Raw genomic sequence first — 22573 nt, 5'->3', positions numbered from 1 at the left:
ATAAATATAATAATAATAAATGCCGACTAAAATCAGAGCCCCCATGGGCGTAGCCAGGATTTTTGTTAGGGGCGGCAGGACTTTCATTAGGGGGGCAGAACCGAAGTGATTCGTCAGTTAAATATTTCTATTGTTTTACTTTATCTTTGGGGGGCAGTTGCCCCCTTGGCTACGCTTCTTTTCTGCCAAGTGACAAAACAAACCATTTATCGAACTTGATTCACAATGCACCAAGCCTCATTATCACTCTGCCTCGTGAATTTAATATTGACAAGCAAAACAGGACGTGGCCTCTCTGTTCCATAAACAATGGGAATTTCAATAGGTACAGCTTCCCCCCCCCCCTCCTAGTTGTTCATCTTCTGACATACATTGTAATTACCGGTATAGCTGGGGGCTTGTAGCAGTCTGCCCCCTTTCCCTAAGCTTTTCTTTTTTAAAAAAGGGGGGGTTGGGATACCCATGGTGAAGCCTTCAACTCATGGTCGGAGATTACATGTGGAGAAAAGTGTGCAGGCAGTAGTCTGCCCAACTGCTCGCTAAGCAGTAAACCTGTTTGCACCATTTAGTTTTCTGCCCACTGAATGGCAAGGTACTGAATAACTGGCAAGCACTGCAAATCATGAGCGTAGCCAGGATTTTTGTTGAGGGGGGGGGCAGGATTTTTGTTAGGGAGCAAAACCAATGTGATTGGTCAGTTAGTTATTTCTATTGTTTTACTTGATCTAGGGAGGGCAGATGCCCCCCTGCCCACCCCTTGGCTACACCCATGCTGCAAACATTTTGTTAATACAGTTAAATAACTTTGCATATACTGGACTCTCCTATCTATGCTTACATTCTAGCTCAGGTAGGGATCCTGGGGTGAAATGCAGCCTTCCAGGCATATCTCTGGCCCTTGGGACTGTCCCCAGGCTACACACACCCTGCCTTGCAATATCCTCTCTGCCCAGGTCACAACCCTCACCAGCTCTGCTTTACATCCCTGAGTATTTTTGCCTGGCTAGAATTTGTTTTTGCACTCTGGTGATGCTCCTTGCTTGTCTGGATGGAGGACAGAGAGAGGGGTGTGTGTGTGTGTGTGTGTAGAAATAAGCTTGCTATAAAAATGTAAAATTTACATTCATCGCTTTTCCACTTTGACTTTTGGCTTGACCCACCAGTGGCATGTAGCCCTTGGAATTTGCCCCAGAAAGGAAGGTGGCCTTCAGGCTGAAAATGCTTCCCCACTAGGAAAAGGTTGGGAATTTGATCAATGGTGTGGCAAAGGATGAGATTTCTTAAACACTTTCCCTGTGTCCTGTGAACCATATTTTTTGTCCATGTTGCTTTTTTACTTGCAGTGTGCATTACAATCTTGTACACATGCACATAGATAGCAGGTGAGAGAGGCTAAAAGGTGCTTTTTGAGCAGTTTGTGAAAGCACCCTAATTCTAACGCAATCACCTGGAAAAAGTCATTCCAGAGCACATATTATTTTTTCATGTAGTGAACTGAAAGAGAGGCAGAGAAGGGAAATTACTTAGGTTATCAGACTGTGAAAATATGGGCTCTTGTGTTGCTGTTACCCTTAATGTTACAGCATAATTATGTTTGGATTGGCAAGATGGAAATATTTATAATAAGCTATCCTCCTTGGTTTATGATGCATCTCATATTGGAATGCAGGACACTGGAAGCAAGGTTTGAGCCAATCCCTTATCTGATTTTGCAACAATCCCTGTTTAATTTTTTTAAAAAATCTAGCCCAGTGTATATCATAGTATTTAAAAAGTTTTTAGTATTTAGGGTTTTGATAATTCCTCATACAGGATATGTATACTCCTTAGTAATTTATTTCTAGAATGATCTGAACTTTTAAAAAAATGTTTCATGCTTGGCTGTTGCTAAGATGAGTTGCCCAACTATACGGTACTAATAAAATTGAACATCGCTGTCTAGTGGGTTTAATCTTTATATATCAATATTTGAACAATGGAAGCCTTGTTTACATACAATGATGAATGTAATTTATTATCACTATAGTAATAAAAACTCAGAGCCTCCATCCAGGGTATTTAATAAATATTTTATTCAAGAGACCACAAAGGGTTATAATGTTGAGATTAATTTTCAGACCCATTAATATTTCAGTGGGCCTGTTTAGCTTCTGTTCTTTCTCTTTTTACGGCCATAGCTCAGTCTTTGCCTGATAATGCTCCAAACCAATTTCTTAAATCACAGTGCCCTCATCAGTTTCTTCTTACAGACGATCATGCAGTATTACATTAGCAATGTCCTAATGTCCTTTAAAAATATAATGGCTTGTTTCCAAAAGTACTGTACTGTGATTATTTCAATGAATTCATTTGGGGTCTAGCCTTAGAAAAAGTTCCGATTTTGCAAAGCTTTGTTGACTGCTAGATGCAGCTTTGTGGGCCAGATGTAGCCTTCAGCTTTGCCATCCCACCCTAGAGCATACAAAGTCATAAGGAAATCATGTTTTCATGAGCACCCCCTTCTTTTCCTAGTTAATAGTAGTATCTTCCTTCACCCCAACAGCTGAGGTGTTGAAATCAGTCCCCATTATGAGTGGAATAGTTTATCTGTGATCATTTGCAATTAACCCCCTTGTATAACAATGTCTTTTTGCCCCCTTGCCACGCTCACTTTCACAGTTTCTAAAGGGAGATTTAAAGATTTTTATTCCTTAAGCATAAGGGTGACAGTGACCTTGAAAATTGCACCCTGAAAAATAGGAAATCTTGTGAGGCAGGTGGCTTGGCTTCAGATCACTACTGTTTTTGAGCAATATCAACCGCTACTGATTTAAAAATGCAACTGCCCATAAATATTTCTCTTCTTAAAAGAGGGGGGTCTAGTTATTTTAACCAGAGGTAGCTATGTCACAAATTAAAACTTGTTCTTTGTTGTTAGTAATTGGTAGGGGAGGCAAACCAGTTCCCTTGGGACATACAGGTCGTTGCAAATTGCTGGATGAATGCTATATCAGTGCTGGAACTGAAGACATTAGTTGGCTTTCACTACAAACCGGTGACTTTAAAAAACACCTTGGAAGGAGGATTTCTCCTGCCAATCTTTGGATAGGCCACTCTTTGGTTGGTGGAGCTGCAGTGGAACCCAGTGGCCTTTTGAGATAATGCTAAAGATTTCCATCTCACGCTTCTGGAAATAAGTGCCTTTAAGAGTTGTGTGATGGAGAGGAATTTCAGCTGGTCCAGATGGTCACTTCATGATGCTTCAGGCTTGAGCAACCTTGCACCTGCTGAAGCTTTTCCATCTACCTAACTATTAAAGACAAAAGAGCCATGTGTTTTTATTGGCCTCCTATCAAAGAGAGTGCTTCAATCATTACAACTCCTTGCTCCTGTTCTGAAAAAAAGAAAAAGCAAAGCACATGGGTCATAGCTTCAAGCTAGGCTCATCACACATCAGGAAAATTCCCGACATGTCTTGGTTTCCAGGTGTAAAAATGGTGCCAGATGTATGGCAACGCAATGTAAAAAGCAGCGGAAACAGCTCCAAAAATCAATCACATCATTGAAGTCCTTTTTCCTGCCTACTTTCCCTGTTCCCCTCATAGTCAAGGGAATATGGCATTCCTGTGTGTTATACGAATTTGGAACACCCTCCCATTCGATGTCAGAGAGATAAACAACCATGGCACTTCTTGCAGACATCTGGGAAAAGAAGCCCTATATGCGGAAGTTTTTAATGTCTGGTGTTTCTCTATGTGTTTTATATTTTGTTGAAAGCTGCCCAAAGGGGCTGGGGCAACCCAGTCTGATGGATGGGGTTCAAGCCATTATTATTATTATTATTATTATTATTATTATTATTATTATTATTATTATTATTATTATGCCAGCTTTTCCTCAGTCCCAGATGTGTGGGGTGCTGCCTGTGGTGGCTACTCAGTGGCAAGGGGGAAAGGTACTTTGCACGTGCTCAGAGGCATGCCCTCCTTTGTGACAGGTTTATTTCAAACTCTGGTTTCCAGCTTCCCTCTACCAGCTCTTTCTGGAGACCATCCTCCCCCACCCCCAGTACTACTACGACTGGTATTCATTTCCCATTAAATCGTGGATCCCCTTCCTAGCAACACCAGGAGACATTTGCCTCAGGATAGAAGATTCTCCGCTTTCCTACACTTGCCCCTCCCCCCACCCTCTTGCCTGAGGTAAAAAAAAAACAACAGCAACCAATACCAACGAACTCAGCACCCTGGCTGTGAGACACCTGTAAAAAAGAGAGAAATTTCCCGCGCTGCCCGGTGATTGGCTGCAGCTCACCAGCTCCTGTCGCCCATTGGCTCGCGAGATTTTTGGCGCCTTTTCCCTCTCGCTGAGGGAAGGAGATAGCTCTGTGGGGCTGAGCGAAAAGGCTCGGCTGTGGCGGGGAGGATTTAAGAGAGGGGCGAAGTTTAAACTGTTCCCTCGTTGCGTGTAGAGCAGGGAAGCCCAACGTCTAGGGCTGAAACACTCCCCCCCCCCCCAAGATTAAAGGAGGAAATGCCCAGTTTCGGCTGAGGGAGAAAAGCGGAGAAAGAAAGTTGGCTGGGATGGATGGAGACTGAGGAGGGAGAGATTATTAAACTGAGCTAAAGTTTGGGAACTGGGGGGGGGGGGGAGAGAAATGGCATCTGGAGGTGAGATGCCCACTGGGACAGAAGCCCAGGAAAGAGGGCAGAAAATGCCAGCTGGGGCAGGAGCCCAGGGATTGTGGGAAGAAATACCTCCTGGGGCAGAAGCTCAGGGGCTGGGGCAAGAGATGCTCTGGGATGATGAATGCCAAGGGCAAGAGGGCAGAGGCAGTTCCAGCAGGAGAGAAACAGGAGGGATGAGGAGAGAGGCATCTGATAAGAACGAAACCCCAGGGAATAGGGCAACTGAGGCTGAATGGCCTGTTCCCAGTAGGGCAGATCTCTTGGAGAATGATTCCAGGGATCTGAAAGGAGAAACCTTGGAGAAAGGAGCCAGTGGGGCACCACCTCCTTCTGATTCTCTTCTTACAAAAAGTGTTGAGGCGGGAAGGATGGGGTCAGGTAGCCCAAAAAACAGTTGCGGAGTCAGGGGTTCTACAGAGAGGGTCAAAAAGCCGAGTCATAAGAAAAGGGGGCAGAAGCCCAAGGTGAGGAATTTGGAGTAAGCAAATATCCTGTAAAGAGACCTTCTACCCTAAAACGTGGCATGCTTCTGCAAGTGAAGACTTGCTGCTTTTAGCAATTTTGCGGGCTTGTTTTTATTCTGATGTGTTGCTGTTGCCCACCTTTAGGTTCTTAGGGAAGTCACATACAAATGTTTTAATTAAATAAAAATAATGGGGAAATAATATATAATTTAAGAGGTGAAAATAATAAGATCTCACGCATAGCTCAGTTCTTACTGGAGAGGCCAATGAAGATGGGACCTTGGCTACACTGACAATCATGCTACAGTCACATGACACTTTATCTGTAGTTGCCCATGCCTGATATCATGCAGCAGTCATTCAAAGAGTTGGCAAAGTAGTGTAGAATTTCCATGCAATTTGGAAACTGTGGGTGCAGACAGGACAGGAAAGCCAGAGTTAAATTTTGCTTTAAATAGATCTGGTTCAGGGACATGGTAAAGTATTGGCAGCTGCTCAGCTTGTACAACTGGACTTTCAAGAGCAGTCCCACCAGCAACTTAACTTGTTGATAGACCCATCAATTAATTGGTGTGCAAATGTATGTGTGTGATTAAAGTGTATAATTTCACTGATTGATTTCACTTTGCTTGTAAAGTGCTTGCGTCTAAGTAAAACATTTAAACACATGATATTGTGAATCTATACCCACTTTCTTCTTGTGTACTAGGCTGAAGATACTTTTAAAGGGCTGGCCATCTACTTCCCTAAAGAGCAATGGGCTGAAATGGGAGAATGGGAAAAAATTCGTTATAAGAATATGAAAGAAAACTATGAGTTTATGACTCAATTAGGTGAGAGAAATTACTGAAAATTAAGCAAGGAGTATGGATTATTTAGCTGCAATAAGATATCTGAGTTGAAGAACAATTGAAGAATTGTTCACTCTAGCACCTTATTTTACCTTTATCAAATAGTAACCTTCAAAGGGTTCATCTATGTGACATGTTAAAGTTAGCAAAGCATATATTTTAGCATGTATTTAAAAGTATAACTGTCAGGTTTCCAAGGGCTAAAACATACCGGCATCTATTTGCCTCTCAATGATTACAGCCTGAAGCTCAGCTCAACTACACCATATATTAACTATGTTTGTAAAAAGGTACAAATTTAGAACTCTGTAGGTAGAATTAGGACCAGTAGAGAAGGCAAAGGGAGATTAATGAAAGAAGTATGTAACTAGAAATAATGCTGAAATTGTACCTGGGAGGTCTGGATTCAAATTCTTTTCCAAGCATGTCTTCACTTGATATGCTTGGTTAAGTTACTGGGTTGCATCAGTTAAGTTGCACATTGGCTGCAATCCAATCCACTTTCCTGGGTGTAGACCCCAATTGAAAGCAATAGGGCTTACTTTTGAGTTTGTTAGAATTGCTCTGTAAGATACAGTACCATTGAAACATTTGTCTCCTTCCCCACACCTCCCCCATGTTGTGGGCTGCAGAGGATAGATCTGTCTTTCACTGATACAGTACTTTTTCATTTTAACAAAAACTTGTCGCTAGGTATACTATGTGGCAAGTGATCTGAAGCCTCTCACAATGGATACAGATTCTGGGGAGTGGGGGAGGGGGAAGGGTCTGGTTTTCCCATAGCACAATACAGTACCATAGCATTGATTATTTTGTATTTTATTGGCATTTGACATCAGTTGAACAGAGACAAATTTCTGGAAGCATTCTTTCAATAAGATGTTTGCAGACAACAACTTTTATAGTATCTTATAACTGATATTTTTTATTAGGTCTTCCTACACCTAAACCAACATTTATGTATCATGCACGGCAACCTCCCAAAACTACAAATGAGTCCTCTGAGTCCGATGAGGAATGGACACCAAAATCTATAGGTAAATGATTACTATAGTCATTCCTGAATACATGCAGCCCTCCATGCCTCTCTATATGGGCCATAAAACTCTTTGCAGGCCACACCCCTCACCAGCAGGAAAGTCTAAGAAAAATCCTGCTGGAACAGACCATCCTGTTTCCCACAGTGCCCAGCCAGATACTTCTGGGAAGCCCACAAGCAGGGCATGAAGGCAATACCCCTCCCTTTTTGTTGTCCCTTCAATCAACTTAGCATATAGCTGAACATGGGCATTCCATTTAGCCATCATAGCTAACTGAAAGATCTGTGCTCTATGGTTGACTGCACTTATCTCTTTCTGGTGAATGACATATCTATTACTTTAGTTATATTAATTTTGTGAGAGGCAGCTAATGAATGTAACAAATGTAGTATTTGTAATGTTGCCCAACTCATCTACATTGGTTCATTTTGCTCATCACTATTAGTAGCCCTTCTGTCTCATACTGGATTTACCTTTGCTCTACCTATATGAATATTCTGTTGCAAGGATGGGGAATGAGTGGCCCTCTAGATATGGCTTCTGTAATCCTTCACCATTAGCCATACTGGCTGGGGCTAATGGGAGATGGAGTCCAACAACAACTGGAGGGTCACTGGTTCCCCACCTCTGTTCTGTTGCTATACTGTGTACTACTCTGGTGCATAGATCAGGTTGCAATTTTGCTGTGTTCTTTTTATTGAAAATTAATCTTTTGCATTAGAATGGTTTTAGGTAAAGGTAAAGGGACCCCTGACCATTAGGTCCAGTCGTGTCCAACTCTGGGGTTGCGGCACTCATCTCGCTTTACTAGCTGAGGGAGCCAGCGTACAGCTTCTGGGTCATGTGGCCAGCATGGCCACTAAGCCGCTTCTGGCGAACCAGAGCAGCACATGGAAACGCCGTTTACCTTCCCGCCAGAGCGGTACCTATTTATTTACTTGCACTTTGATGTGCTTTCAAACTGCTAGGTGGGCAGGAGCTGGGACCAAGCAATGGGAGCTCACCCCATTGCGGGATTCGAACCACCGACCTTCTGATCGGCAAGCCCTAGTCTCTGTGGTTTAACCCACAGTGCTACCCGCATCCCTTATAGAATGGTTTTACATTCATTCTAAAGCTGAGTATCTAATGGTGTTTCATTAATTCAATAGTGTATCAGCAATGAGGTTATTGTCATATTGTCCCTATATTCCCATTCATTCCATGTACTGTATATTCAAACATTCCTATCATATAAGGAAAGTCTGGAGCTCAGTGGTACAGCATGTGTTTTGCACAGAAAAGCTCTCAGGTTTAGTCACTGGTATTTCCAGGTAGAGCTGAGAAAGACTTGTGTCTGGACCCCTGGAGAGCCACTGCCAGACTATGTCAACAATACAGAGATGGTCTGACTTGGTATATAGCAGTTTCCTATGTTCACTCCTTTTTCATGGCAACACAGTGTGTAATATCATGGGATACATTCCTGTGACGATGCATTCATAGTCAAGACAAAAGTGAAGATGCAGAGTAAATATTCTAAACATCATAAACATCAATCAAGAGAGAGACATTTATAGAGGCATCATTGTTTTTATCATTCCATAAACTGAAGGAGAACCACCTGCCTGTTCAGTTTCTATTTATTTAAATTCTTGCTACCAAATGTCCTTCTATTGGTGAAACAGTGGCTGGGGAAACCCAGCCAGATGGACGGGGTATAAATTATTATTATTATTATTATTATTATTATTATTATTATTATTATTATTACACATTTTTGCAAATATACTCCTGGAAATTACCGTGAAGAACTGGCTGGCAGAGGTTGGTATTGGAGAAATTTAGTGGATGGTTTGGAGCTATAGCTTTCTCCAAATGATTGACTGGTACAAATACTGTACCAAAGTTTGTGTATATATTGCACAATACATCCTTCCTTCCTTCCTTCCTTCCTTTCTTGGGTTTATATGTTCAGTGATAATATTTTAATTTCTAAAATATTAGTTTGCTTCTTATTTCCAGTAAAATCTTTTAGAACACCATGTAACCTGAGTAGCTGGAAAGAGGAAAAGCAAAAAAAGTACCCTCTTGATCAAGTAAGATACTTTTGGATATTTCAAGTGATTTGCAATTTCTGTTTGTTTGTTTTTTTGTTTGTCTGATGATTCTAGCAAACATAGACTCAAAATAGTTTGGAGAAACATTTCATGCGTTTGCCCTGATATGGAAATAAAGATATTAATAATAGCAGGGTTTGATGGGGCATACTTTTTATTTGAGTGGAGATTTATTGTTCAGGATTATCAGCTTTCAGAAAAACAATTTGACTTTTGCAGTCAGTATTCATAACATTACACTTTCAAACAAAGAAGAACCAAAACAAACAACTGAAACAAAGAAACAAACTCCGGAATCAACACAAACTCTGGAATCAAATGTGTAGGAGACTGAGGATAAGCTACCCATCTGACAGGGTGATCTTTAGTTCACAAAAGCCACACTATTTGCCAACACACTCAAAGACTGTGAAAAACATTTTCTTTTCTTTTTTTAAGGTATGTGGAAACACTAATTGAGGGGAGGGGAACAGAACACAGCCGGACACTAGCTTGCACACTATCTGTGTATACAACCAATATAGTTAGTAGCTACTGCTTTAGATTATGGTATCACATGAAGGTGTGTACTGCTGTACACAGGAAACTGCTATGTACAAACTGCTTACTGATGCATCTTTCTTGATGGTAAAATTTCCTTACCGCACACCAGTGCTCGATGGAAAGATGATTCAGCTTGTACTGTAGAACCCTTTACCACCCACCTAGAATCCTGAAACGCCCACTAGTGGGCGGTAGGGAGCAGGTTGACAACCTCTGTTCTAGGTGTTTTGAATTCTAGTCAGCCCCAGACAACACAATCTTTTGGACATGAGGAAACTATGTAGCTATTTCATTGAGTTGAAAGTCAAATATATAATATGTTCATACATTTAAGTCATGATTACTGCAGCAATTCAATTTCTGTTTGCTTTTGAAGGTCTTTCATAATAGTCTCATGTTCAAAATTATTTCCATGTACTTTTGTACTCTATAGCCAAAGGAGAGATTCCTGAGAAAAATAAATAATTAAGTATGGCTCGGGACTGTCTCGTAACTGAATATACTAACTGGTAATTTGTCTAAATGATAACTGCCATTGTGGAAATATTTAAGAATATCTAAATTAATATGATCACTTTTACCACTCAGTAAATACACGTGATTCACAAGCCCCCTCTTAATTCTTTATGAGTGTTATTTGATATGTTAAGATTTAATAGAAAACAACTTTTTGTTGCAGAATAAGCAAATAAACACTATGGGGCTTACTTCCAAAGACCATGAACATATAAAGAAAACTGACAAAAATACACATGCAGATGTTCATACTACAGACATTGCAGCAGAATCAAAGACTGGTAAGTGCTTGGTAGAGAGCCATCTTTTTATTTATTTTATTAACAACTTTAAATAATAACAACTGCCCACTGTGTTCTTTGCAGCAGCTTATAAAACTTTTTGACATTTAATTGTAAAAGGCACTCTCCAAAACTGGAACTGGAACTTTTTCTAATGATCTGATCTTATGATCTGTGTAAGTTGTGGGGAAAATGCTGGAATTGTATGTAAGAGCAAAAACAATGTTGCATGTTGTTTTCAAGTCCAGTGTAGCAAAATGACAGAGAGCTTACACTGTGCAGCTGCTCAAGCAGTGCAAATCCACCTAGTCAATTACACTGTGAAAGACTTTAAAGGTAAATGTACCCCGGATTGTTAGGTCCAGTCGTGGACGACTCTGAGGATGTGCGCTCATCTCACTCTATAGGCGGAGGGAGCCGCCATTTGTTCGCAGACAGCTTCCGGGTCCTGTGGCCACCATGACTAAGCCACTTCTGGCGAACCAGAGCGACTGGACCTAACGGTCAGGGTTACCTTTACCTTTTTTTTTTTTTAAGTAAAGCACATAACTAATTCTGTTTAGATGCCTAGTGAAACATTTTGGAGCACAGCCAAGCAAAATATTCAGGAAGAAATAGGGAACATTTTAATTCTCAGCACACTGTATCTGTCACTTCATGTCCACTGTGGTATGTTCATCCTATGTATTTTACCATCTGCTGTTCTTATGTGACTTGTTAGAAATGCTGAAACTATAGAAGATTTTATTATGAGACAATGCCATTCCAGCATAGAATATCCCACTTAGTGTTCTACATACATCTTGCAGAAACAAAAGTAGGTATATTCAGGCATTCTGCTTATATGTAAATCCTACACATGAGCAAGGCAAGCAGGGACTAACGTGAACACTTAAACATACCTAATGTGATTCAAGTTCTTGGATTCCATGTACTTTTGCTTTCCATGAGTTTATGCACTACACAATTATATTATGTACTTCAGATATTGAGAAGAAAGCTTTGTCGGAGAAAAAAAAGAATAGGAAAAGAGATCAAGAGAAAGAAGTTAGTACATATAGTTTGCGGAAGAGGGAGAGAAAAACATATATGGAAATAAATGAGCCAAATGATGATGATTACTTGTGTAAGTTTATAATCAGCATTTTCCATCTTCAATTCTTATGTGGCATTGGAAAAATATTTATAAAACAGTGCTTTTAGATATTTTATTACATATTTTTCAGATTCAGGTTTATTCATAATTCTAATGCTAATAATGCTAAGAAACTCGCCCTTTATGCTTATATTTTAAAAAGTGCTTACCGGTAATCAAAATTATGTCAATTAAAATGCTTGTATCAGGCTTGTAACAACTGTCCAAAATTGGAAAAAGAAGAGCAATTCTATACAGCCATACCACTGGCACTATTAAACTCTCTAATTTTGTGACACCACACCATTTTGTAAGAAAGTACATCAGACTTTGACATAAAAAGTTCCTGAGTTATAATCAGTATTCCCAACAGCATTTTAAAAAGAAAATAAATTTGCTATAAATTTGCCATGGGCCATTCATTCACAATAGACTCACAATTTGATTATATTCACGGATGATAGGTGATGTACAGAAGGTCTGCAATTGCCCTAGGCCCTTCTCTAAACAGGAGGTGGTCTTAATGTTGTCAGAATTTGTACAAGTAACCTGTGGCAGTTGAACTGAACTTATGCTGTTCTTGATTTGTCAGAAACTGGTAGATTGTGGTAAAGGGTTAAAGCCAATGCTAGGCCTACTCAGTTTAGACCCATTGTAATTAATTTAATATTTAATATTACTATATTAGATCATTTGATTTGAATAGGACTTCTCTGAGTAAAAATTAATTGGACACAACACAGAGGTTTTTGAAAGGACTGCATGTGCTATAGAAGTGCCAACAACAAACACATATTTCATAGACTCATAGAGCTGAAAGTATCCAAAGACTATGTAGACCAATCGCTTAGAATAAGAACAGACAGTCCATCTACCCATAACCACTCCTAGAGTGCAGCTGTCATCTGTGGATCACAGTGTGCTATACGAAGTCAGCAGATACAGTCAGTAATAGCTTGAGGGAATTTGTGCAATTAAAGTATGGTTACACACTATAAGAAAAGGAAAACCAACCAACCAAATGTTAGTGGCTAAACTAGTTTAGGGCGGAAATCCTTCCTTCTCCAAAGAGAAACATTTCAATACCACTCAACATTCTGATAGGGAATGCCAAGGTTGCACAGTAGGGGAAATAATCCTTCTTAACGTTTATGGGCAATGACAAGCATAAGAAATAACAAAACATTTCCCCTGAATTCATCCAACTGTACCGTGAAGCCTCGGAGCACCCTATGGTGCTAGAACTATTGTTAAATGGAACTATTCCATGCACCTTCCCCCACTTTCCCCACCTTTTCTTCCCAATCTCATACTGTATGCAACATACAGTATTTGTCTCACAACAAATGAAACTGATATGTAGAAAATGCAACTTGAAAAAAGAGACAATGCACATATTTTTTTGTAAATCTTTATTTTAAAAAAACAAAACAAAAAACAACAACTATCAGGCTGACTATGCCTAGAACCAGACAGAATTCTGTCTGCTGCAATTAGATTACAGGTATCTGCTGACCATATGCTATGTCTAAGGTGGGGCTTAGCAGGTTCCTGGAAAAATGTATTCAGTCCTTGGGAAAGTTTCTTGAAACAACTTCCATTAACCAGCTTCTTGGTGCTCTATGCTGCCTTGCTGAAAACCTGTGTTCTTTTTGTTTGTGACTTTGGCCTGTGACTGGACTTTGCCTCTCTTATTGACCACCCCCTCAATGTGACCATAGGTTGTGACCCCAAACATTGCTCTCTGGACTGTCCCATAAGTAGACTCCCACCCCTGGCATCCATATCCCCTGAAGCAGTACAATAGCCATGCCCATATCACCATTCCCCAACAAGACCAGAGCCTCAGTTGGAGAGTCAACCACAAAATCCATTGCAATAATTATTGCACATTTACACAAATTCCCCAAGTTTTACAACTTTAAATATTTATATAGATTGCCATTCATAACTGTAGATATCTGAAAAAAGGGGGAAAACTCAATGGAAAAAGTCCTGCAGCATCTCAAATATCTTTTTTTCCTTTCCTAGTTTGTGAATACTGCCTGCTATTCTTTACTGATGAATGTTCAGTTCATGGTTCTCCAGTTTTCATCAAGGATACAGCAGTAGAAATAGGACTGGAAGAGAGGGCCACCCTCACTTTACCTCCAGGTTTGAGAATTGGTCCTTCAGGTATCCCCAAAGCTGGCTTTGGAGTCTGGAATGAAGGAGAAATACTGCCCCCAGGAATTCATTTTGGGCCCTATGAAGGGAAAATCACAGAGGAAGAAGAAGCAGCCAACAGTGGTTATTCTTGGCTGGTATGATTTACTCACAGCACTTTTATTTTAAAAACCTTCCATGTAGAGTACCACCTTGCTAAATGAATGAACAAACAAACCCCATCCTCCAGGCAGAGTCAAATGACTTTGTTCAGTGCTCCTTCCCTTTACAATGTCAGGCTTGTGAGTACAGGAAGTAGAACCTTTTTCTTGATGGAGCTACAGTGTTGGAGAACTCCCTCCTTAGAGAAGTCTTGTTCCTTCATCACTTTTAAGTTTTATGAAAGTGGTCAAGAAAGTTTCTGCTTTTTCTGTTTAATAATCCTCTGTTTTTAAGTATGATTTGATGGAATATCAATTATGAATAAACTTCCTTGAATGTTGTAGAAGTGGGCTAAAAATTGTACATTAAAAATGAATTTAATGAAAGAAAATTTGAAACAATAGCTCAGAATGGTGAACTTTTTCATTTCAGTGTATCAGAACTCAAATGTTAATGTTAATACAGGCAATCCTATTGTTGTCTGTCACCACCCAATGTTGAGACACAATTTGAATTGCAGAAAGACCATAGATGGTTCAATGCAGAATTGTCAGGGGCTTGCAGGACGCAGGCAAATGTGCACCAGGGGTAGCGGGGCTGGACTCTGGGGAGGGGGGGGTCTGTTGTGGGGACCTGTACCAGCCAGGGGGCAAGAGTCAGAGGCAGGGGAAGCTTCAGAGCTGGAGGTTGGAGCACAGGATGTGTTGGAGGCAGAGGGGAAAGAGGCAGGTCAGGCAAGGGAAGGGTTGGGTGCTTCCCCACCCTCTCCTGCACCACTGTCTCCTAGAACCAGGAGGGGATTGAAGAAGGAAGAGCAAAGACAGCTTTCATGCAGGTGTAGCCTCTGGCTGTGTTCCTGTGGCCCATCGATGAGACGTACATAAACTAGTGGAGGGGGGGTGGCTCCCCCTGTTGCTGCAATTGTTCCACAGAGCATAGGCCTGGGAATTAGGCAGTATGGTTATTTGGAGCTATAGAACTACTTTCTAGATGAAGGCAAGTCCCTTCCACTCTATTCCACCCCTGCCCCGTTCTGCCCCTGCCCTGCCCCATTCTGCCCCCTTGCTGCACCAAAACCGACATGTGTGTGCTGTTGCACAAAAACTAGAATGTGCACAAGTGGACAGTTGTTTGTACTGTAAGTGTCTGCTTGGGACAATAATGAATTAACTATCTGCTGTGTGCATTCATTTGGCTGGGGAGTATCTTTAACAAAAATGGTTAAAACTTTAAAAGCAGAAAGTACCCATATTGACTATGGAATCTAGCCAGATAACAGACATGCGCAGATAATATAAGTATGCAATGGTAAGAAATATACCTCAAGCAAAAAAGCCAATATTTTGTTGCTTCTGCTTATTTGTTTATTCAAAGTGAATTGTATTATTAAAATAAAAAGTATATTTTCCCACCTAGACTATTCTAGATAATTTAAACACAAAGTTTTAAAACTCCAGGAAAACTTCTAGAAAGAAAATGATGAGAATCCAGAAAAGAAGCCTGCCAGGAAACAGAGCTACAGAATAGGTGGGGAGGGTGGCTTCATAATTAGGAAAAAGGTTAAAAGGGTTCTTAGTACTGTAGTTGTAATATGTGGGAAGAGGAAGAAGCAGGAGATTACCATGGGAGTGGTCTGTGTGCCTGTTGGGGTTGCACAAAAGAAGGGGAAGACATGGAGGTGGAGGTGAAAACAGGTGCAAAGCAGGGCTGCAGAAACGAGAGTGGTGCTTTCAAACGGAGGGTTGAGAGGGTGAAAAGGGGGCTTAGTAGTTGCTTGCGGTGGGAAGGGGAAACTCTAAGGGGTTAATGTGGGGGGGAGGGTTGATGAGCAAAGCAAGCAGGGGAGCAGAACCCCTTAACATTCTACATATTGTAGTGTTACCATATTGATGTGTGTGTTTTGTGTCTATTTTAATTACAGATTACTAGAGGGCAAAACAGCTATGTTTACATTGATGGAAAGGATGAAACTAATTCCAACTGGATGAGGTAAACATCCTTGATCAAACTAAATGAAGAGAGACTTTTAAAGCAAGGGTCTTCATACACCTGGAAAGGCCAATAGAACAGAATGACTTACATGTCATTCTGGGTGGCTACAGGTTAACCATCCGTGCTCTTAAGATCTTTTAACTGTTGGGAGTAAAGCACAACATTTGCAATAGAGTAACCTGCTTGAGCTGTGGTGAGAAATAGACAGAAATGCAACCTGTTCTTCCTTCTTCACTGATTCCTTCTGTTTTAGTAAATGCTTGTCGGTAAAGTAGATCACTTCCTTTCAGGCTTTAATTCTTTTCTGCTTCTCCAAGTAGTCAGTATGAGTTAGCTTGTTCTAGTGTCAACATCTTGGCTGCATCTTGGCCACATGTAAAATCTATACATAGAATGGTTCCTCCTCCATGAGTAATAAATGTTAAGTTTTCTTTATCCTTTCAACAGCAGTCTTACCAGGGTATTTTTTCTGCATACTGCTGTGCAAATTGCACACTATTTACCAAAGTCCAGTAGTGCCAGTACTAGAGGGAGAAGTGGCACCTTTCAAGGGTAAAAAAAATATCTTGGTTTGGAAAGAGAGTGGTGGGCCACTAAACTGCTTAGTGGTATCAGCCAAAGCTATGGGTTCATCATTCCTAGTAGAGCAAATGCCTGGTGGTCTGCATAAGTCTTGCCTTCTGAAATGAATGGGAGGAGCAACCCAGACAAAGATATTCTTCTACCACCATAAAAGACAGTGAAGTTACCACAGGTAAGAAGACCAAAGTTTATTTTACAAAATTCTATTGTGGGTTGTAAGCTCCAGTGTATAATATGCCCAGTGTTCAACAAATTTAAAATATTTCAGCTGTGCATTTCATTACTGGAATAATAGAAGAAAGTAATGCAATTGTTATGCTTCATAGTACTTCTCTATTTTCCAACTTCCCTGACTGAGTACTTTTAGTTACCCTCTTAACAATGAACTTTCAGGTATGTTAACTGTGCCCGGAATGAGGAAGAGCAAAATCTTGTTGCCTTCCAGTATCATGGGAAAATCTACTACAGAGCATGTAAGATAATCCTTCTTCATTCTGAGCTTCTGGTTTGGTACGGAGAAGAATATGGAAAGGAGCTTGGCATCAAGTGGGGCTCTAGATGGAAATCAAGAAAAGGTATAATAATCATGCATTGTTTTAAATCTTCCCTAACACTGAAGTCTACTGTTGCTTGTTTTGTTTGTCTTAGACAGCATTCTACTAGATACTGTCAGGAAATGGCCTCTACTCACAAGTAGAACCCTGGCAGAGACACATGCCCGACTGGCATGTTCCCTTCTTCCTGGACGATCGTTCAGGAGCTTCACGTCTTCTTCAGCCCCCGGTCATCATAGTGATTGATTTGGGAGTACATCAACACACTCTTAGGCATCCGCAGAGGTTTGCGCAGTTGCGTAACAGACCACAGCAACTCAGCATGTTGGCTAACCTACTTTATTACATGTATACACAGTCAGAGCAATTCAACATGGCTCTCTCCCTCTCTAGCATCAGACAGCAAAGAGAAAGAACAAAGGACAATAGTCCCACTTAAGGGAACATAGTAAGACAAAACATCCTGTCTTAAGTCACTTCCCTCTTCCCACTCTGTGGAAACAAAACACATACCCAGTCATGTGATAACCCATAAACCCATGACAGCACACTGCCCCGTTTCATGCACTGTGCTGCAGTCAACTGTCATCAGTGTAACTGCAACAATCATACAGACATTATACACACAGTATACCTCTATCACCCGTTCCACCCTTGGAACTACCTGCAACTGGATTGGCCTTGGGCCTTTCCATCTTGCACTTCTGACTAGTCTTGGTGTTATAACCCTTCTGACTATCAGGAAACCTCATATCTGGCTTTGTTGGGACTTGAACCCTAGCCTCATTCAAGACCTGTGTCGAGCCACTAACCACAGTGAAATCTGCAACAGCTGTGTTAGCAAACTCCTGAGCATACCTGGTGAGCCTTTCACCCTTTGTAGCTCCTCCTGAGTTGCGCACCTGACGCATCTACTCCACTGTATCAGTGGAACTCACCTCAGTGCACCTGCTGTTTATAACAGCAACAGACTTACTATCCAAGTCTCCAGCAATGGGGTTGCTAGGAAAACACACAGAATTCCTCCCCATTGTGCACTGCACTCAACATCTCTAGTGAGTAAAACCAGCTCGGTATGAGACTTTAGTACTGTGTACATGCCTTCATACCACAGGAGGAATTTACGCTTCCTGTCTCGTGATGTTTCAACCCACATGTCAGACCCATTCCACACCAAATCACCTGGTGCCATGTGCTCTCATGACTGAGATTTAGGCTAATGCAATTTCTGCATCAGTTTAGGAAAAAAACCTCCTGTTTTTCTTTTCTTTTTTTTTAAAAAAAACCTGATTGGGCTTATTTTGGTATCAAAATTAAGCTAATTGTGGTCTCTTTCAAAATAAGGTATAAAATGGTATTAAGTGCCAAAGAAAAGGGTCATTGACCATTCAAAGGGAATTTTTGTCATTTTATTCCCAGTAGGTTTGATAAGCAATAGCGTGCAAACCACAACTAACATGTGTATCATACTTTTGTTGTAGAATGGGCTAACCATGCACTTGTTATGTTTTAAAAATAAGGGGGTGTTTTTGTGGTTGTAAAATAAATTGATTTTTAAGTATTATTTTTTTACAAAAGTTATTACTTTTTTTGGACAGGTTTAAGTTCTCTTAGAGCCTGAAATAACGCACACATTTGTGAGAATAGTTAAAATTAAGTTTAATTGATTCTTTAATAAAAACTTAATACATCTTAGAGCCCTTGTTCATTTTATTGTGTAAAACACTTCTGCAATGATATGGTCAAAGCTTTTTGTTTCCCATACATGTAATATGGTCAATGATGCTGTTTTGACCACTGCATGCATTATGACCTTTCTGAATGCTGTGGTCTTCTTACTTGATCTTGTTCCTTCAGGACAACCCTCTGTTTGGGCATGTGTCTTTTTCCTTTGCTCTCAGTGAGCTTGTTGAGTGCTAAAGTTTCCTAAATAATGTAGTCCTTTATGCCCATTTGTCATGCATGGTTGAAAATAGCTACTAAAACTCAAATCTTGTTTGTTCTCAAATAGTACACAGGCAGAATTCACGTTTGATACAGGAGCGAGGTATCACCTGTCATCAGTGTCCCTGCTGCAAATTGGCTTTCACTTTCAAAGATTACCTTCACAGACATATGAAATGGAGGCATTCAGGATATGGAATACAGCCTAAAGTACCTGAAAATGTACTAGCAGAGAAATCTCTATTCAAAATCACAAATAGTGCTTCAAACAGAACTGTGCTGCAGCACCTAGTGGCAAGTTGTGTTTACAAAGATAAATATGATGAGACACTGTTTTTAAAAGATATAAACAAAGAGACACAGAGTAGAACTCAGCTTTCTAGATGCAATGAAAGTGGGACAACTTTAAAGCAGTTGTCACACCCAACCCAGCAATTATGTATAGGAGAGAGGCCATGCTCATTTAGAGAGAGTGGGAGAAGCTTCAGCTACTCATCAGTGCTGGTCACTCACATGCAAACGCACACAGGAGAGAAGCCATATTCATGTGGAGAGTGTGGGAAAAGCTTGAGCCAGTCAGGAGACCTGGCCAAGCACAAGCGAACGCACACAGGAGAGAAGCCATATTCATGTGGAGAGTGTGGGAAAAGCTTTAGCCACTCAGGACACCTGGCCAAGCACAAGCCAATGCACACAGGAGAGAAGCCATATTCATGTGGAGAGTGTGGGAAAAGCTTCAGCTGTTCAGGAAGCCTGGCCATCCACAAGCGAATGCACACAGGAGAGAAGCCATATTCATGTGGAGAGTGTGGGAAAAGCTTTAGCCACTCAGGAGACCTGGCCAAGCACAAGCGAATGCACACAGGAGAGAAGCCATATTCATGTGGAGAGTGTGGGAAAAGCTTCAGCTGTTCAGGAAGCCTGGCCATCCACAAGCGAACGCACACAGGAGAGAAGCCATATTCATGTGGAGAGTGTGGGAAAAGCTTTAGCCAGTCAGGACACCTGGCTTTGCACAAGCGAACGCACACAGGAGAGAAGCCATATTCATGTGGAGAGTGTGGGAAAAGCTTTAGCCACTCAGGACACCTGGCCAAGCACAAGCGAATGCACACAGGAGAGAAGCCATATTCATGTGGAGAGTGTGGGAAAAGCTTCAGCTGTTCAGGAAGCCTGGCCATCCACAAGCGAATGCACACAGGAGAGAAGCCATATTCATGTGGAGAGTGTGGGAAAAGCTTTAGCCACTCGGGAAGCCTGGCTTTCCACAAGCGAACGCACACAGGAGAGAAGCCATATTCATGTGGAGAGTGTGGGAAAAGCTTCAGCTGTTCAGGACACCTGGCCAGGCACAAGCGAACGCACACAGGAGAGAAGCCATATTCATGTGGAGAGTGTGGGAAAAGCTTCAGCCGCTCAGGAAGCCTGGCTTTCCACAAGCGAACGCACACAGGAGAGAAGCCATATTCATGTGGAGAGTGTGGGAAAAGCTTTAGCCAGTCAGGACACCTGGCTTTCCACAAGCGAACGCACACAGGAGAGAAGCCATATTCATGTGGAGAGTGTGGGAAAAGCTTTAGCCACTCAGGACACCTGGCCATCCACAAGCGAACGCACACAGGAGAGAAGCCATATTCATGTGGAGAGTGTGGGAAAAGCTTCAGCCAGTCAGGAAACCTGGCCAGTCACATGCGAATGCACACAGGAGAGAAGCCACCTTAGTGTAGCATAGTGGATAGAGCTACCAGTTCCAGTACAGAGCATGGAGCTGTATTTTGAATGTTTTTAGTCATAAAGTAAGCAGTCTGCATTTCTGCTCATCTAGCAGTTTTTGTGCATTTCCCCATCTGCTGTAGTAAGCAGGACTCTAATCATTTGCTGTCTACTCTGTAGGAAACTTCATCACAAGTGACTATTTCTAAAGCCAGCACCACTGCTCATACCACCTCCTTGTTTTAGAGCTCTTAAAGACACAATTTTGGGTATATGAACCTAGAAGTGAGTTTTTGTGTTGCAAGCCCTAGAAGTTTATTTGGTGATTTTTTTTCCACCCTTATGCTTTTTAATGTTTCACAATCTGATTTAAAATGAAAGAAGTGCCTATGTTTTAAATGTCAAAGTTTTGTAATAAGCATTTCTTCTTGAGGGCCAATATGAAAAAGCATAGGATGCTATACTACTTGTGGAGTTACCTGATGTAATTTATTAAGCTACATTTACATTATCTCCTGCTAGCCTCTTTTTATGCTTCGCTGTAACTGTTTCCTAATGCTATACCTGATGAATCTTCACTTAGCTCCTTCAAGATTATTTCCAAAATGAACCAATGCTACAATGAGGTTCAGGAGCTTTGATTTGAATTAAAAGATTCAGCCCTGATTACTAGACTCTGCCACATTTCCATCTAAAAATGGAACCCCAAGTAGGCAACAGATTCCATAATTCAATTGAACAGTGCTTGCACACGGTGCAGCTCTTGGGCTTTATCTCGATGGTCAATCATATTCTGCCCATGTTATCTTAATAAATGGCTTTTTCAAAAGTGACTGCTGTTACTGTCATGTATATGAGCTACCCTTAAATTAAGAAGTTGCATTCAATGTAATTGTCATTATATACTTAATCTGAAACTCTGGGCCAAAACACACTGTATGTAAACATGTATTATGAAATGGGATGCCTGCTTCTTCTAGCCAAAGTAGTTGTGTGAGGGAAATGGAAATGGAAGTGGGGTGGGGGTGGGGAGTAAGATGCTTAATTCTTTATTTAGCTCTGCTTTTCTTCTACAGCTTTCCCTCAAGCCACTCTCCTCCAGGGTTGCCTGTTAAACTTGCAAAATACATTATTTTGAACCTTGCAAGGAGAAAAGTAGCTTCAGGAGGAGTTAGTTGGGAAATGCCATGCAGATGCCTGTGCATGAAATGCCTTCCTCTTCCCCCCCTCCCCAGTTCAGATTTCAACCAACAAAGCTTCTTTGCCTAAAATAAGCAACCACATGGATTTGTATTACATGCTTTTTTGCATGGCACATATGTGTTAGCCTTGCAACTTCACAAAACTGTTATATTTGCCAAATAATATAGTTCCATCTGCAGACAAAAGTAGAGCAAAGTATCAGGACTGAATACTACTTGTCACAGGATAGCTGTGAATAGGATATCCGGTGTTGTTGTTGTTGTTGTTGTTGTTGTTGTTGTTGTTGTTGTTAGAATTAGTAATGGCACTAGAAGAGCTGATGTGGATTGAGACCCCAGTGCTGTGGAAGGTTAACCCTTCTCTCCATGCTATTTCCCCCTGAGAACTGCCTGCTTCCCTGCTGATGCTATTTATCTTCAAGGCAAACCCATACATATAATACCCTTATGTGTTGCTCCACAAGGCAAGTACTAGCTCTAGGGATGCAATTTGTTTTAGGAGAAATGACATGGGGCAAGAGTTGAACCCCCACTCATGGTGCAATATCAAAAACATTTACCCCTCCTGATCCTGAAAACAGCCACTCCATCCTAAACAGCTTTACCTTAGAAGTCTTACTGACTTATTAGGCCTTCTAAGTAAGTGAACTGAGGATCATAGGCTCTTTGCATATGTTATGTGT

At 41.1% G+C, this 22573-nt stretch overlaps 1 protein-coding gene and 1 long non-coding RNA gene across 2 annotated transcripts; both read left to right on the top strand.

Moving 5' to 3' along the window:
* The first annotated feature begins 5059 nt into the window (after positions 1 to 5059).
* Positions 5060 to 10455, top strand: LOC117051712. Its single transcript, XR_004427205.1, has 5 exons — positions 5060 to 5131; positions 5841 to 5964; positions 6915 to 7019; positions 9027 to 9100; positions 10344 to 10455. It is a non-coding gene; the product is annotated as an uncharacterized LOC117051712 (long non-coding RNA).
* A 781-nt stretch (positions 10456 to 11236) lies between these two features.
* LOC117051711 (zinc finger protein 2 homolog) lies at positions 11237 to 21008 on the top strand. The gene is made up of 5 exons (XM_033158336.1): positions 11237 to 11587; positions 13628 to 13899; positions 15825 to 15892; positions 16871 to 17052; positions 19043 to 21008. The coding sequence occupies exons 1-5, from the start codon at positions 11416 to 11418 to the stop codon at positions 20695 to 20697; spliced, it is 2349 nt and encodes a 782-aa protein (XP_033014227.1). The 5' UTR covers positions 11237 to 11415; the 3' UTR covers positions 20698 to 21008.
* Positions 21009 to 22573: the final 1565 nt, after the last annotated feature.

This window comes from Lacerta agilis, chromosome 8 (assembly GCF_009819535.1).
Source record: "Lacerta agilis isolate rLacAgi1 chromosome 8, rLacAgi1.pri, whole genome shotgun sequence".
Lineage (NCBI taxonomy): Eukaryota > Metazoa > Chordata > Lepidosauria > Squamata > Lacertidae > Lacerta > Lacerta agilis.
This window is presented reverse-complemented; position numbering and strand designations above follow the sequence as displayed.

Coding starts and splice junctions, on each gene's coding strand:
- LOC117051711 (XM_033158336.1), top strand. CDS start 11,416: ATGCACTACACAATTATATTATGTACTTCAGATATTGAGAAGAAAGCT. Junction 13,900..15,824: donor ACAGTGGTTATTCTTGGCTG/GTATGATTTACT, acceptor TTTTAATTACAG/ATTACTAGAGGGCAAAACAG. Junction 17,053..19,042: donor TAGATGGAAATCAAGAAAAG/GTATAATAATCA, acceptor GTTCTCAAATAG/TACACAGGCAGAATTCACGT.